At 45.9% G+C, this 16771-nt stretch overlaps 1 protein-coding gene across 2 annotated transcripts in view; it reads left to right on the top strand.

The window, feature by feature from the left end:
* DOCK11 (dedicator of cytokinesis 11) overlaps nucleotides 1-16771 on the top strand; it is a 981167-nt gene that overhangs the window by 384951 nt on the left and 579445 nt on the right. For both annotated transcript variants that reach the window (XM_063937505.1, XM_063937504.1), the window contains exons 24-29: nucleotides 4860-4978; nucleotides 7957-8026; nucleotides 9967-10092; nucleotides 12955-13026; nucleotides 14240-14386; nucleotides 14957-15040. In XM_063937505.1, the coding sequence (XP_063793575.1) occupies nucleotides 4860-4978; nucleotides 7957-8026; nucleotides 9967-10092; nucleotides 12955-13026; nucleotides 14240-14386; nucleotides 14957-15040 (618 nt within the window). The remainder of the gene's footprint in view (nucleotides 1-4859; nucleotides 4979-7956; nucleotides 8027-9966; nucleotides 10093-12954; nucleotides 13027-14239; nucleotides 14387-14956; nucleotides 15041-16771) is intronic.

Below are 16771 nucleotides of genomic sequence, written 5' to 3'. Positions count from 1 at the left end.
AGCATTCCCTGTGTGTGTGCTGTGTGTCGGTACGTGTGTGTCGACATGTAGGAGGACGATGTTGGTGAGGAGGCGGAGCAAATTGCCTGTATTGGTGATGTCACTCTCTAGGGAGTCGACACCGGAATGGATGGCTTATTTAGGAATTACGTGATAATGTCAACACGATGCAAGGTCGGTTGACGACATGAGACGGCCGGCAAACAAATTAGTACCTGTCCAGGCGTCTCAGACACCGTCAGGGGCTTGTAAAAACGCCCATTTACCTCAGTTGGTCGACACGGACACTGACTTCAGTGTCGACGGTGAAGAAACAAACGTATTTTCCTTTAGGGCCACACGTTACATGTTAAGGGCAATGAAGGAGGTGTTACATATTTCTGATACTACAAGTACCACAAATAAGGGTATTATGTAGGGTGGAAATAATCTACTTGTAGTTTTTCCTGAATCAGATAAATTAAAGTGTGTGATGATACGTGGGTTTCCTCCGATAGAAAATTATTGGAGGTATACCCTTTCCCGCCAGAAGTGAGGGCGAGTTAGGAAACACACCTTAGGGTGGATAAGGCGCTCACACGCTTATAAAAACAAGTGGCGTTACCGTCTCCAGATACGGCCGCCCTCAAAGAGCCAGCTGATAGGAAGCTGAAAAATATCCTAAAAAGTATATACACACATACTGGTGTTATACTACGACCAGCAATCGCCTCAGCCTGGATGTGCAGCGCTGTGGGGGCTTGGTCGGATTTCCTGACTGAAAATATTGATACCCTTGACAGGAACAATATTTTATTGACTATAGAGCATTTTAAGGATGCATTTCTATATATGCGAGATGCGCAGAGGGATATTTGCATTCTGGCATCAAGAGTAGATGTGATGTCCATATCTGCCAGACGATGTTTATAGACACGACAGTGGTCAGGTGATGCAGATTCCAGACGGCACATGGAAGTATTGCCGTATAAAGGGGCGGTCCATCGGACCTGGTGGCCATGGCAACAGCTGGAAAATCCACTTTTGTTACCCCAAGTCACATCTCAGCAGAAAAGGACACAGTCTTTTCAGTCTCAGTCCTTTCGTACCCATAAAGGCAGGCGGGCAAAAGGCCAGTCATATCTGCCCAGGGTTAGAGGAAAGGGAAGAAGACTGCAGCAGGCAGCCCATTCCCAGGAACAGAAGTCCTCCACAGCTTCTGCCAAGTCCGCAGCATGACGCTGGGGCCATACAAGCGGACTCAGGTGCGGTGGGGGGTCATCTCAAGAGTTTCAGCACGCAGTGGGCTCACTCGCAAGTGGACTCCTGGATCCTACACGTAGTATCCCAGGTGTACATTGGAAATTCGAGACGTCTTCCCCTCACAAGTTCCTGAAGTCTGCTTTACCAACGTCTCCCTCTGACAGGGAGGCAGTATTGGAAAAAAATTCACAGGCTGTATTCCCAGCAGGTGATAATCAAAGTACCCCTCCTACAACAAGGGAAGGGGTATTATTCCACACTATATTGTGGTACTGAAGCCAAACGGCTCGGTGAGATCTAAAAGATTTGAACAATTACATACAAGGGTTCAAATCAAGATGGAGTCACTCAGAGCAGTGATAGCGAACCAGGACGATATGGTGTCACTGGATATCAGGGACGCTTACCTACATGTCCAAATTTTGCCCTTCTCACCAAGGGTATCTCAGGTTCGTGGTACAGAACTGTCACTATCAGTTCAGACGCTGCCGTTTGGATTGTCCACGGCACCCCGGGTCTTTACCATGGTAATGGCCGAAATGATGATTCTTCCTAAAAGAAATATGGACGCTTTCCTGATAAGGGCAAGGTCCAGAGAACAGTTGGCGGTCGGAGTAGCACTATCTCAAGTAGTTCTACGACAGCACGAGTGGATTCTAAATATTCCAAAATCGCAGCTTTTTCCGACGACACGTCTAATGTTCCTAGGAATGATTCTGGACACAGTCCAGAAAAGGATGTTTTCTCCCGGAGAAGAAGACCAGGGAGTTATCCGAGCTAGTCAGGAACCTCCTAAAACCAGGAAAAGTATCAGTGCATCATTGCACAAGGGTCCTGTGAAAAATGGTGGTTTCTTACAAAGCGATCCCATTCGGTAGATTTCACGCAAGAACCTTTCAGTGGAATCTGCTGGGAAAATGGTCCGGATCGCATCTTCAGATGCATCAGCGGACAACCCTGTCTCCAAGGACAAGGGTGTTTTCTTCTGCGGTGGCTGCAGAGTGCTCATCTATGAAAGGGCCGCAGATTCGACATTCAGGACTGGGTCCTGGTGACCATGGATACCAGCCTGAGTGGCTGGGGAGCAGTCACACAAGGAAAAAATTTCCAGGGAGTGTGATCAAGTCTGGAGACTTCTCTCCACATAAATATACTGGAGCTAAGGGCAATTTACAAGGCTCTAAGCTTAGCAAGACCTCTGCTTCAAGGTCAGCCGGTATTGATCCAGTGGGACAACATCACGGCAGTCGCCCACGTAAACAGACAGGGCGGCACATGAAGCAGGAGGGAAATGGCAGAAACTGCAAGGATTCTTCGCTGGGCGAAAAATCATGTGATAACACTCTCAGCAGTGTTAATTCCGGGAGTGGAAAACTGGGAAGCAAACTTCCTCAGCAGGCATAACCTCCACCCGGGAGAGTGGGGACTTCAGCGGGAAGTCTTCCACATGATTGTAAACCGTTGGGAAAAACCAAAGGTGGACATGATGGCGTCCCGCCTGAACAAAAAACTAGACAAATATTGCGCCAGGTCAAGGGACCCTCAGGCAATAGCGGTGGACGCTCTGGTAACACTGTGGGTGTACCAGTCAGGGTATGTGTTCCCTCCTATGCATCTCATACCAAAAGTACTGAGAATCATAAGAAGGAGATGAGTAAGAATGATACTCGTGGTTCCGGATGGGTCAAGAAGGACTTGGTACCCGGAACTTCAAGAGATGCTCACGGAAGAACCGTGGCCTCTACCTTTAAGAAAGGACCTGCTCCAGCAGGGGCCTTGTCTGTTCCAAGACTTACCGCGGCTGCGTTTGACGGCATGGCAGTTGAACGCCGGATCCTGAAAGGGCATTTCAGATGAAGTCATCCCTACCCTGGTCGAAGCCAGGAAGGATGTAACCGCAAAACATTTTCACCGCATTTGGCGAAAATGTGTTGCGTGGTGTGAGGCCAAGAAGGTCCCTACAGAGGAATTCCAACTGGGTCGTTTCCTACATTTCCTGAAAACAGGACTGTCTATGGGCCTAAAATTAGGGTCCATTAAGGTTCAAATTTCGACCCTGTCAAATTTTTTCCAGAAAGAACTGGCTTCAGTGCCTGAAGTTCAGACGTTTGTAAAAGGGGTACTGCATATACAGCCTCCTTTTGTGCCCCCAGTGGCACCTTGGGATCTCAATGTTGTTTTGAGTTTCCTAAAGTCACATTGGTGATCCACTCACCACTGTGGAATTAAATTATTTCACATGGAAGGTGAAGATTCTATTAGCCCTGGCTTCAGCCAGGCGTGTGTCAGAATGGGCGGCTTTATCATATAAAAGCCCTTACTTAATTTTTCATTCTGACAGGGCAGAATTGAGGACTCGTCCTCAATTTCTCCTTAAGGTGTTTTCTGTTTTTCACATGAACCAACCTATTGTGGTACCTGCGGCTACTAGGGACTTGGAGGACTCCAAGTTACTTGACGTTGTCAGGGCCCTGAAAATATATGTTTCCAGGACGACTGGAGTCAGAAAATCTGACTCGCTGTTTAGCCTGTATGCACCCAACAAGATGGGTGTTCCTGCTTCTAAGCAGACGATTGCTCGCTGGATTTGTAGTACAATTCAGCTTGCACATTCTGTGGCAGGCTTGCCACAGCCAAAATCAGTAAAAGCCCATTCCACAAGGAAGTGGGCTCATCTTGGGCGGCTGCCCGAGGGGTCTCGGCTTTACAACTTTGCCGAGCTGCTACTTGGTCAGGGGCACACCCTGACTGAGGAGGACCTGGAGTTCTCTCATTCGGTGCTGCAGAGTCATCCGCACTCTCCCGCCCGTTTGGGAGCTTTGGTATAATCCCCATGGTCCTGACGGAGTCCCCAGCATCCACTTAGGACGTTAGAGAAAATAAGAATTTACTTACCGATAATTCTATTTCTCGTAGTCCGTAGTGGATGCTGGGCGCCCATCCCAAGTGCGGATTGTCTGCAATACTTGTACATAGTTATTGTTACAAAAATCGGGTTATTCTTGTTGTGAGCCATCTTTTCAGAGGCTCCTTCGTTGTTATCATACTGTTAACTGGGTTCAGATCACAGGTTGTACGGTGTGATTGGTGTGGCTGGTATGAGTCTTACCCGGGATTCAATATCCTTCCTTATTATGCACGCTCGTCCGGGCACAGTATCCTAACTGAGGCTTGGAGGAGGGTCATAGGGGAGGAGCCTGTGCACACCACCTGATCCTAAAGCTTTTATTATTGTGCCCTGTCTCCTGCGGAGCCGCTAGACCCCATGGTCCTGACGGAGTCCCCAGCATCCACTACGGACTACGAGAAATAGAATTATCGGTAAGTAAATTCTTATTATTATTATTATTATTAGTAGTAGTAGTAGTAGTAGTATTAATAATAATAAGAAGTATTATTATTATTATTATTATTATTATTATTAGAAGTAGTAGTAGTAGTATGAGGAGTAGTAGTAGTAGTAGTAGTATTATGAGTGCTTATATGTGAAGTATCAAAATAACACAACTTTGACATGCTAGATGTAACATATCTGCCATCTAGTGGAAACCTTTATTCATTGCATCATGGTCTTCAGTGAAGTTTATGTAGGTATCTGTGTTGTGTTTCTCCTGCAGTGTTTGCACGCAATGGAGGTCCATGTGATGATACAGTTTTTGCCTGTAATTCTTACACAGCTCTTTCAGCTTTTGAAAACAACTTCCCATGAAGATGAAGTAGCTTTAAATTGTACTCTGTAAGTCTGTTTTTTCATATTGAATATATAAAAAAATGTGATTAATAATACAAGGATGGTTCAATAAGTAAGGTAACAAGACTTCTCTTGTGTGTAATGTTCTCTATTTCATTCTAATTTCCCGCCAGGCCCAGGCTAGGGCAGGTAGACCACTGCTTCCCCTCACAGCCATTAGACTGCACTTCATATCAGTCATACTGTCCCAACATCAGTTGTAAAAACATTGTATTGTCACAGGCATTTGCATACAATTACTTTGCACTACAAACACGTGTAAATACAGAATTTTAATGCTAGCGTGTGCAGAGCCTTAGTAATGCTATTGCAGCAATTACATTGCAGGGTGATTAGCAGACATGTAATTTATCTGTGTTAGTTCTGTCCAACCCATTTTGTAAAGTGTGTGAATATTTTACCCTATGTCTCTGATGACGGTGCTGTGCAATTCAAAGGACTTTACACCTAGTACAGCCACAAGTTATACCCTCTTCATCAGCTATACAGACGGCTCCACATTTATCTTGACTTCTTTGCTGCGCCTAGGCACACCATGGATTATTACCATAAACCCTTCATCTATTGTTCTCAGCTACAATACAATACAGAGATCAATACATCAGGGGATTAAGTCATTACAGCAGGGGATTAAGTCTAACTGACCTAGCTCAATTAATCTTTTAAAGGCCAAGATAAACATGGATCCATCTGTATACAGTTGGAGCTGAGTCAGAGTTCCACGCATGTCAGCCGTAGATGAGGCTGCATTGTGTGTTGGAAATAAATGCTAATCTGTCTGTATTCACAGATGGCCGCACCTGTGGCTGCACCACCCCTATCAATTTGCTTTCTAAAATAGTCATCATCATAATAAGGGCCTGATTCTGCATCTTATGCCATTGCCGTGGTAATTTTCCTACAAACTGAGATTCCTGCTTGCAGTGGCTTCAGATGATGCATTTCAGTGTCAGAGTAACTTTAGACGCATCATCGGAAGCACCTATGGCAGGTGCAACTTCTTCTGTATGGGCAGTTCAGTGTTTGTGGATGCACAGCAGACGCTTTCAACGACACGCCTGTGTCTGCCTTGCCACCCCGTTATCTCCCAAGTGGATATGTGACTGGGATAACTCTGAACCGTCCTTAGTTGGTGAAAGTTGCATATGGTTGGCTACGCAGCATGAAAAGTCTGAAAAATCGCATCATCCGTCATTAAAATGAACTTGCATGCTACTCTGAAGCAGCCCCATCTAGCTCAAATAACAAGTCACCTTTGCAGGTCACGTCATACTAGATGCACAAACCAAGTTCTTAGATCAGGATGTAGTCAATATCCCATCACTCAGGATCCCAGTGATCAGAATCCCGATGGTAAGTATTGGATTAGCGTTAGGCAGTAGAGGCAGGGTTAGGGCTAGGCTGTGGGAGGGGACGTTTAGTGTTAGGCTGCAGGAGTGGTGGGTTAGGGTTAGACTCCGGGAGAGTACGGTTGGGCTGTGGGAAGGGTGGGTTAGGATTAGGGTTAAAAGACTCACTGGTATTCGTTTGTATTTTGAACATCAGTATTCCTCTACCGGGATTCTGACCATCAGGATCCTGTGCACCAGGATATCGATACCAACCTCTTAAATCTAGTAGTATACTTTGCAGACTGATTAATACCTATGAAACTCAACATATAAAAATGCACTGAAGTGCCAAAAGTCATGGGATAGCAGTATGTAAAAGTAATGGTAAGTGGTGTCACTGTGCTGTGATGTCTTGGATATGCCCAGACCTGGATCAGTTGTAATCTAGGTTGCTCATGGCAAGGTGACGAGAATTATTGGAGTTCAGGGAAAGATAGTGGGTGCCCGTCAAATGGGACATTACATTTCTGAAGCTGTGTGGACAGTCAACATTTCTCTATCTACAGTGTCACGTGTGTACCGGGAATACGTCATGGAAGGCATTATCACCCACCATAGACAACGCCGTGGCCAACCACGGGTGCTTAATGATCGTGTCCAGAATTGTCCATGGTAACAGACAAGCGACAATGGCTCAAATCACATTCACATTCAATGTAGGCAGTACCAGACACATTTTCAGCAGGTCAGTGCAGCATTCTTTAGCTTCCATGGGATATGGGAGCAGAAGATTCACCTCAGTGCCCCTGTTGACACTATGACACCGGACCTCACCTGGGCTCGTGACGTCACTAATTGGACCCTGTGAGATTGGCAACATGTGGAGTGGCCCGATGAGTCACGGTTCCAGTTGTTTTGGGCTGATGGTAGGGTTCTGGTATGACGTAGACCCCATGAGGCAATGGACCAAAGTTGTTAAGGCACAGGTGGTTCTATAATGATGTGGGGTGTGTTCACATTGTATGGGTTGGGAGCGCTGGTCTACCTCAACACTTCATTGACTGGAAACCGCTACGTTGCATTGATTGATGACCATTTCCAGTCCTTTACGGACTTCATGTACCCCCACAATGAAGAGCATTCTGGAGAGTTCCAACGAATGGTGTGGCCACCACTTTCTTCCAACATGAACCCAATTTGTGCATTTATGGGACATGGTGGAGAGTTCCATTTGCACCTGAGATCCTGCACCTACAAATATCATGGAGCTGTTGGAAGCTATCCAGATGGCAAGGGTCAACATCTCTCCAGAGGTCTTTCATTTTGTTGTGGAATTGATGCCACATCGAGTTGCTTCACTTCACCGGGCTAGAAGTTATCCTACACGATACTAGGCACCTATCCCGTGAATTTTGGCACTTCAGTGTATAGAAACATAACAAGTCAATATTTGCTATGGGTGTCTGCTGTTTCTAGGTTAATTACACCTTTGGTTACTGTGGGCTCCATTTGTGCAGTCTATTTGGTAGTGTGAATGGAATTTATATAGAGTTTGACAAAATTAGCAGGTTATATTTTAAAATTAAGTCATTTTAAGTACAGTAGTTGGAGGCATTTTATTGTGTTTTACAGGGTACTTCTCCACATTGTATCCAAATGTCAAGAAGAAGGTCTGGACCATTACCTGCGTTCTTTTATTAAGGTAAGACATCTAGATTGCTATAATGACATGTGATATTAGTATAAAACATTATACATAGCTGTGAAAAAGCAATTATTGCATTTGTCAATTTAATTCTTTTTGTTAGTATTATATGTCCTAAGGGCTTGATTATGATTTGGAAGTAAAGCAAAAGAAGCAAGTAACTTTGTGGGTAATTCAGACCTGATCGCTAGGGTGCGTTTTTTGCATCTCTGCAATCAGGTAGTCGCCGCCTACAGGGGGAGGGGGAAATCGATGTGTAGAGGTGCGATTGCATGTGTAGGTGAGCTGCACAAACAGAAGTTTGTGTAGTCTCTGCACAGCCCAGGACTTACTCTTCCATTTCGATGATCGGGGCCGGAGCGGACATCCAAACCCTCCCTTCAAACGCCTGGTCCCTCCTGCGTTTCTCCGGGCACTCCTTAAAAATGGTCAATTGCCACCCACAAACGGCCTGTCCCTGTCAGTCACCTTGTGATCGCCCGTGCGATCGCTTTTCTCGCACCATCCTGGCGCTCCCTGTCTCTGCGGGCCGACGCGCCTGCACATTGCGCAGTTCAGACCTGATCACCCATTGTTCGAAAACGCAGCCTAGCGATCAGGTATGAATTAGGCCCTTTTGTGTCTAGAACAAACCATGTTGCCATGCAAGGGGAGCAAATACATTTATATATTTCTGTGCAAGGTAAATACTGGCTGTTATTACATGTAACCCACACGTTAGACAGCTTCATTTTTACACTGCAATTTAGATTTCAGTTTGGACACCCCCCACCCAAATCTAACTCTCTACGTATATTTTTGGACTGAGGACCTTTCCTGCATTCATTTTTACAATTTTTCTCCAGAGTGACTGTTTTTTCCAGTGTCATTTATGTGAATTCAGAAAAGTAAAGGTGATGTGTCTGCAGAGGAAATGTAACACACTTTAAAGACAGCTCACAGGAATGAAACTCAATATCTCATCCTGTAGCATGAAACCTCATTAATGAATGTGAGTTCAGCGTGCTCCATGGCCACATTTAGCTCAGTTTGTCCCCATCCCCTCTACAAAATAAGAGCTTCCGCACTTGTCACTGTCCATGGTCAGATTAACAAAGGAGGAGAATGGAACTACAGCTCCAGGCCCCTACATAAAAATAGGCCCTTCATCATGACAGCATGATGATGCCCACTTGGTCACAAGGTTGTCCATAAATCATTGTATTTCTATTTTCATCACAAAGTGTTGCCAGTTTTCTACTTTGAAGTATTTAGGGAGACGTGCTGATAATGTAGGGGGTGCACACACCCACATGGCACTGGCCACTCCCACACAGCACTGGTCACACCTCCTCCCCTTCTCACATAGGGCCTGATTCAGGTTTGGTCGGATCTGTAGCACATGCAGCAAAGCACAGATGTTCAGTAGATGGCGCATGTGCCGGACACATACTGTGCATGTGCAGTCTGGGTCTGCGATGGAGGACACAGGACGGCCTAAGACTGTCAATGACTGACATTCTGATGCTGTTATGGGGGTAGAGAGGGGGCAGTTATGACGTTACAGGGGAGGGAGGAGGCCAGGATCTCCGTCAGAGGACAGAAATTTCCTGGCCTCTTGTTCGCACCTGCAGCGGCGTTATTTAGATAATCCGATATTGTGTCCTGTGACGCCTCCTGCTGCATTAACATATAAGTGCAGCAGTGATAGCATCTCCGTCTACATCTCAGATAGGCCCATAAACCTTTGATCATTTTTCAGCCCCTTTCCCATGTGACCCTTAATCTGGCCCTTTTGCCACCATCTCGATGTGCTTACCCATGTGCTTCCCATTAAGATGTGTGCACTAGTGCAAAAACAAGAGCACAACGGCAGAATACTGCTGACAATTGTATCTGTTTTGCGGCTTCCAGGTTCATAAGTGACGCTAGCTTTATATTTCTGTCTGATTTTACAGTACGTTTTCAGAACAGAGAAGCTGACGTCCCCGCAGAGCAAAACAGTGCACGAGATCCTGGCTGCCACCATGATCACAGTTCTCAAGCAGTCTGCAGATTTCCTGGCTATTAATAAGTTATTAAAGGTAATGGGGTGGTGGGGGAGGGCAAGCGGGCAACTCGTTGTGCGGTGTATCTAGTTCATAGTCTCATTTTCTAAGCCAGTGTTACCTGAGCACCTCTTTATTCTGTGCTACATATAAAATGTGTTGTTTTTTTTGTTCATTTCAGGGCATCTGCTAAAGCAAGGGTAATGTGTTCCTAATGGAGCCATAATGCCGGCTCCTCATACAGATTTGTCCTTTCTGATTTTACATGTTTTCAGGTGCCACGTGTGTACGCATCGTGGGTGCAACTGTACGAGTTGCGTTTGCCGTGAAAAAAAAATGTAAGATGAGAATGAACACATCTATACCTTGCTGTACCTGTTCCATTAGCTTGTGGTTTTACTGTAAATACATTTCAGTATCTGCATCCATTATTCCATGAGGAGGTGCTACCGTGATACCACATTTTCAGTTTTAAAATAGACACGTGGCAACTCATAGATGGATGATGGATGCTGACCTGTACTCTGGGATTAGCTGAGACCCAGAAAAGAGGTGCAGAGTCTAACGTGCCAATAGTGTTCACCAGGGACCCCCGCAAGGAGGCTTGGCCTTCGCTGTGCCTTACACGCAGGTCACAACCCTCTGTCTGGGTTGCCAAGAATGGGGCTAGAATGTGCTGGAGTAGGAGTATATTGTACGCTGTGAGGCTTGTAACACGGAATTATCAGTCTGGATCAGGCTGGATAGGAAACTTGGGTTTCAGGAACAGATTAGGATCAGACGGGAATCAGGTGAGACAGGGGTCAGTCAGAGATCAGGCACACAGAAGAGCTTGGACAGGTAACATAGATTTCTCACAGGAGACACTGGAAATCACAAGCCTGGGTGCTGGAACTAGGTATTGGAGCTTATGCTCTGGGAAAGGAGAGTGCCCGGGAACTTCTTATATTGGGCCCAATTCAGACCTGATCGCTGTTGTGCGAATTCGCACAGCGGCTGATTATTGAATGACTGCGCGTATGCACTGCAATGCGCAGGTGCCATGCCAAACAGCGACAGAATGGTGCGTTGGCAAGGTAATGCAGGATGAGTTAGTCCTGTCCAGATGCATGGCACTTAGGTACAATACAACGTGTGCCGTGTCAGACTGGGACATGAAGGGCCCACTGGGGGGGATGCAGTGGTAGGGGGTGCATGTTTAGGGGTGTGGACAGTAACCAGAGGGGTGTGGCCTGCCACCACATTGGTTTATCTAACCAGTAGAGAGTGCATGGGCTGGGACCCTTGATAAATATAGATAGTAAATATTGCTAGTACATGCATGATGATGTATCAGATTAATAACAGCAATACACTGTATTAAATACACCACAGTCCTGTGCAGTATAAAGTAACATATGTATAATTCAAGTGCACAGTCTGGAACCTGATCCCTATAGGAGGAAATGGGTCCCCAGCCAGTGGGAACCACTGGGGGTTAAACCTGTACCCCTGTGTGCTAGTCCAACCATGGTCTTGTGTAAAATACAGAGCCCAAAGTGCTTGATAGGTGCAGTTCTTATAACCTCCCAATGACATTCAGGTGTTAGCTGACTCCGACCAGGGTCAGGTTGCTTATTCGTTTGTAGTACACCAGCAGGGGATTCCTACTTTGAGGTAGGTGAATAGGCAGGTGTAGACCATGCCGCTAGGTGCATTGGGATACCTTTTCAGACTTTCACCACCTCAGGTGTTGGATTACTGTAAGTTAGTGGTGGTATCCCAACAAAGGACATCTGTGGTGTGAGATGTGCGGCTGTTGTTCAGGAAGAGCTGTTATGAACCATGGACTGGCTGTCTGAGGTTTGCTCACTTCATCCAGTAGGTATGAGAGCTCCACTGTGGATCAATAATACAGAGCCTGAAGTGCTGGACAGATGCAGTTCTAGTTGCATATCTTTGTAATGTTATCCCATAAGCCGTCCATTGATTTTATTAATGCTCTCGCCCCTCACCCCCTACCACCTTTTCACCCCAATAAGCACTCGGACAACTGAATTGCGATTTAAAAGGTCACAGCCAAATTTATTGATCGAATTAGAATTGGTACTCTATAAGTGGGTGGCGAGAAAGCAGTGCGTACCCCCGGCTACAGCCTACATATTAAATTTCTCTTAAATTAAACAACGGGGCGGAACCTAAGTCCCGCCCTTGCGCAAGTTAGCTGAGCGGTACCACTTCCCACCATTGGCATAGCACCGGTCCACCCTTAAGATGACGACCGTGTCGGCCCTTGAGGCCACGACAAACTCGCCAAGTATCTGGGGGAAGTGCCGGCCAACCGACGTTGCGCTACTACAGACTGCCGAGGAGCACTGCTTGCCGCGCCTGCTGGACCTCTTTTGCCAGACCATAATTAAAGCCCGAACTGGCCTGACGGTGCCTCCACCGGACGTAAAACTTAATTTCAAAATTCCAGTTACCTCACCTTTGCCCTGGTGATAATTAAAAATCTGGACTGGCCTGCCGGTGCCACCACCGAAAATAAAAACAAATTAATTCCTAAATACCAGTGCCAATTGCCCTACCACATGGGCGGGAGGGTGGGTGCCTTCTTGGATCCTTGTTCAGCATGAAAGAGGGAGCCTGCCTGGCATTCCTGGTCTTTTGTACCTCCCAGGTAACTCTCCTCCCCTTTTTCCTACAGGATGCTGCTATGCTACCTGCTCTATCCTCCCCTTCCCCCTCCCCTCCCCCTTTCTCCCATTCCCTGCCCCAGGCTTCCTTCTTTTAAAAAACCAGGACGCTTATTTATTCTCAGTCCTATTTGGCCATCGAATTCTTTAAGCTAAACTTGAGATTTTGCTAAAATCATCAACACTGCTAAATTCATTATCACATTATCTTTTTTTTTTCCAGTATTCATGGTTCTTCTTTGAAGCACTAGCAAAAGCCATGGCATTGTACCTGATCGAAGAGAACAAAATCAAGGTAACTTGGCACTGTGATGTACAGTATGTTATGCATAATAGTAAGTGGTGTTTTCAGGTATAAACATATAAAATGTATCCTTTCTTTGTTGACTTCTGATGTTATATAGTGATAGAGAACAATAACTTACACAATGAAATCAGGTTTTAGAAGCACCTGCCAAACCAATACTAATCTATATCATAGATCAGTGGTTCTCAAACTCGGCCCTCTGAACCCACACAGTGCATGTTTTGCAGGTAACCCAGCAAGTGCACAGGTGTATTAATTACTCACTGACACATTTTAAAAGGTCCACAGGTGGAACGCATTATTTCACTTGTGATTCTGTGAGGAGACCTGCAAAACATGCACTGTGTGGGGTCCTGAGGACCGAGTTTGAGAACCTGTGTCATAGATGATCATGCATTGTCCAGTGCTCCATCTGGCATTGTGTAGTGATGGGTGTGACTCATTGCAAAGCATTCTCCGCATCGGCTGTATATAACAGTCTATTGTGGATGTAGACTGTTATACACATACATAGTGTTCCAACAATACTGCACCTGCTGCTCCTCTGCTTCCTACACATTATTTGGCTAAATCATAGATTATACAGCCCAAAATGTACCCAGATGGGATTCTAATAAGTATACTACTCATATCTGCCAACTGTCCTGGAATATTCGGGAGATCCAAAAAAGGGCATGACATGCAGGTCTAAATGAGGCCGCATTCGGAAAGCATATGGACTGTACATATGTCTTAATGCATACTCATGGCAACACCCCTCTTTTTCTCTATGTGAAAGCAGTCATCATCATTATCATCATTGCCACGTACACCTTTCCCATGCTAGGTGCAAGAGACACCACTGAAAGAGGTGTCCTCTTGGCAAAGGATACATTTAGAATATGGTGTAACTCTGGCAACACTCCCATGGACGGTTCTTTTCTGTGCGTTATTCGTAATTGACACCCAGAAACGCCCAGTTCACAAACGGAGCCGCTCAGAACTAGGCCCATAGTGTGTGATCTCCCGGTTTCCCAAGAATCTGTCAGTCTGAGATGAGACTGGTATTTATAGAAAGATAGAAATCCTGTAGGAGCCACGTTGTTTCTGTGCAGTAATCCTCCATCTCTGACCACATCTTCTTACTATACCTCACTACATGTTAAGGGTAGAGGGTTTCTTGCATTTTGAAATGCTTTAAACCTATTTGCGTTTATTATAGGTACCAAGACCTCAAAGATTTCCAGATTCTTTCCAAAATGCCTTACACTCGCTGCTCCTGTCAATAATCCCACATGTCACCATAAGATACGGAGAAATACAAGAGGAATCCAGGAACATCAACATGAGCTTGGCCAGCTTCATCAAGGTAACATCTTCTCTATGGAAACTTTATTTAATGATCACTGTTTAACACTTAATGTCCATGCTTTTCATTTTCATTATTTACATCACTGTACTGCTAACCAGCCATCCGCTTGTACTCAAAGGTGATAGCTCTATATTGTAAGCTATATTAATGTATATACAGCATGAAGGTTTGCCTGTGTTACTGTCTATTGAGATGTTTAGTCTAGGAGCCGAGCTGGTTAGCCGTGGGAGTGCTACTTGTTTGTCATTCTCAAATGCCACCTGAAAGGGAGTGTGGCAAGTTGGGACCATCAGGAAGACACGTGCTTTGCATTGGTCCATGTGGACATGTCCACCCTCCCGTCACAATGTCCCACAGTCATATATTTTGCCTGAGCCAATGAGATAAATAGCAAGGCCTCAGAAAATACAGCTGCATGGAGCTCCATTGACATCTCCACAAAGTCTTGCATTTAGAACTGTACATGTGTTTATACAGTTAGATAGTTGCTAAAGTATCCCAGCTATAATAAAATGGTGGGTGCAAAAACCTGTGATTTCATTTCCCAGTCTCTCGTTTGTTTTATAGAGATGTCTGACGCTCATGGATCGAGGATTCGTCTTTAACCTCATCAATGACTACATGTCCGGATTTAGCCTTAAGGATCCAAAGGTAAATTAGAGGACAACCTGGAACACAGTGAGAAGTGGTTTATTAATATGCACTGTTCAGGACTTCTTCTGTCTATAGCTGGGAATACACTATATGATAGTGTGACCCAGCGACACAATGTACATACATCACTCCGCCGTGCACACTTATCTATCCGTTGTATGGTGTAATGTATTTTCTCTATCGTCCTAAGTGGATGCTGGGGTTCCTGAAAGGACCATGGGGAATAGCGGCTCCGCAGGAGACAGGGCACAAAAAAGTAAAGCTTTACTAGGTCAGGTGGTGTGCACTGGCTCCTCCCCCTATGACCCTCCTCCAGACTCCAGTTAGATTTTGTGCCCGAACGAGAAGGGTGCAATCTAGGTGGCTCTCCTAAAGAGCTGCTTAGAGAAAGTTTAGTTTAGGTTTTTTTTCTTTACAGTGAGTCCTGCTGGCAACAGGATCACTGCAACGTGGGACTTAGGGGGAAAGTAGTAAACTCACCTGCATGCAGAGTGGATTTGCTGCTTGGCTACTGGACACCATTAGCTCCAGAGGGATCGAACACAGGCCCAGCCGTGGAGTCCGGTCCCGGAGCCGCGCCGCCGACCCCCTTGCAGATGCTGAAGCGTGAAGAGGTCCGGAAACCGGCGGCTGAAGACTCCTCAGTCTTCATAAGGTAGCGCACAGCACTGCAGCTGTGCGCCATTTTCCTCTCAGCACACTTCACTGGGCAGTCACTGAGGGTGCAGAGCGCTGGGGGGGGGCGCTCTGAGAGGCAAATATAAACCTTATACAAGGCTAAAAATACCTCACATATAGCCCATAGGGGCTATATGGAGATATTTAACCCCTGCCTGACTGGAAAAATAGCGGGAGAAGAACCCGCCGAAAAAGGGGCGGGGCCTATCTCCTCAGCACACGGCGCCATTTTCTGTCACAGCTCCGCTGGTCAGAACGGCTCCCAGGTCTCTCCCCTGCACTGCACTACAGAAACAGGGTAAAACAGAGAGGGGGGGCACATTAATGGCTATATATATATATATTAAAGCAGCTATAAGGGAGCACTTAATATAAGGATATCCCTTGTATATATAGCGCTTTGTGGTGTGTGCTGGCAGACTCTCCCTCTGTCTCCCCAAAAGGGCTAGTGGGTCCTGTCTTCATTAGAGCATTCCCTGTGAGTTTGCGGTGTGTGTCGGTACGTGGTGTCGACATGTATGAGGACGATATTGGTGTGGAGGCGGAGCAATTGCCAAATATGCAGATGTCACCCCCCAGGGGGTCGACACCAGAATGGATGCCTTTATTTGTGGAATTACGTGATGGTTTATCTTCCCTAAAACAGTCAGTTGAGGACATGAGGCGGCCGGACAATCAATTAATGCCTGTCCAGGCGCCTCAAACACCGTCAGGGGCTGTAAAACGCCCTTTGCCTCAGTCGGTCGACACAGACCCAGACACGGGCACTGATTCCAGTGACGACGGTAGAAATTCAAACGTATTTTCCAGTAGGGCCACACGTTATATGATTTTGGCAATGAAGGAGACGTTACATTTAGCTGATACTACAGATACCGTAAAACAGGGTATTATGTATGGTGTGAAAAAACTACAAACAGTTTTTCCTGAATCAGAAGAATTAAATGACGTGTGTGATGAAGCGTGGGTTGCTCCTGATAAAAAGTTGATAATTTCAAAAAAGTTATTGGCATTATACCCTTTCCCGCCAGAGGTTAGGGCGCGCTGGGA

The sequence above is a fragment of the Pseudophryne corroboree genome, chromosome 8 (assembly GCF_028390025.1).
Source record: "Pseudophryne corroboree isolate aPseCor3 chromosome 8, aPseCor3.hap2, whole genome shotgun sequence".
Lineage (NCBI taxonomy): Eukaryota > Metazoa > Chordata > Amphibia > Anura > Myobatrachidae > Pseudophryne > Pseudophryne corroboree.
Note: the sequence above shows the minus strand (reverse complement) of the source record. Positions and strands in the feature narration are given on the sequence as shown.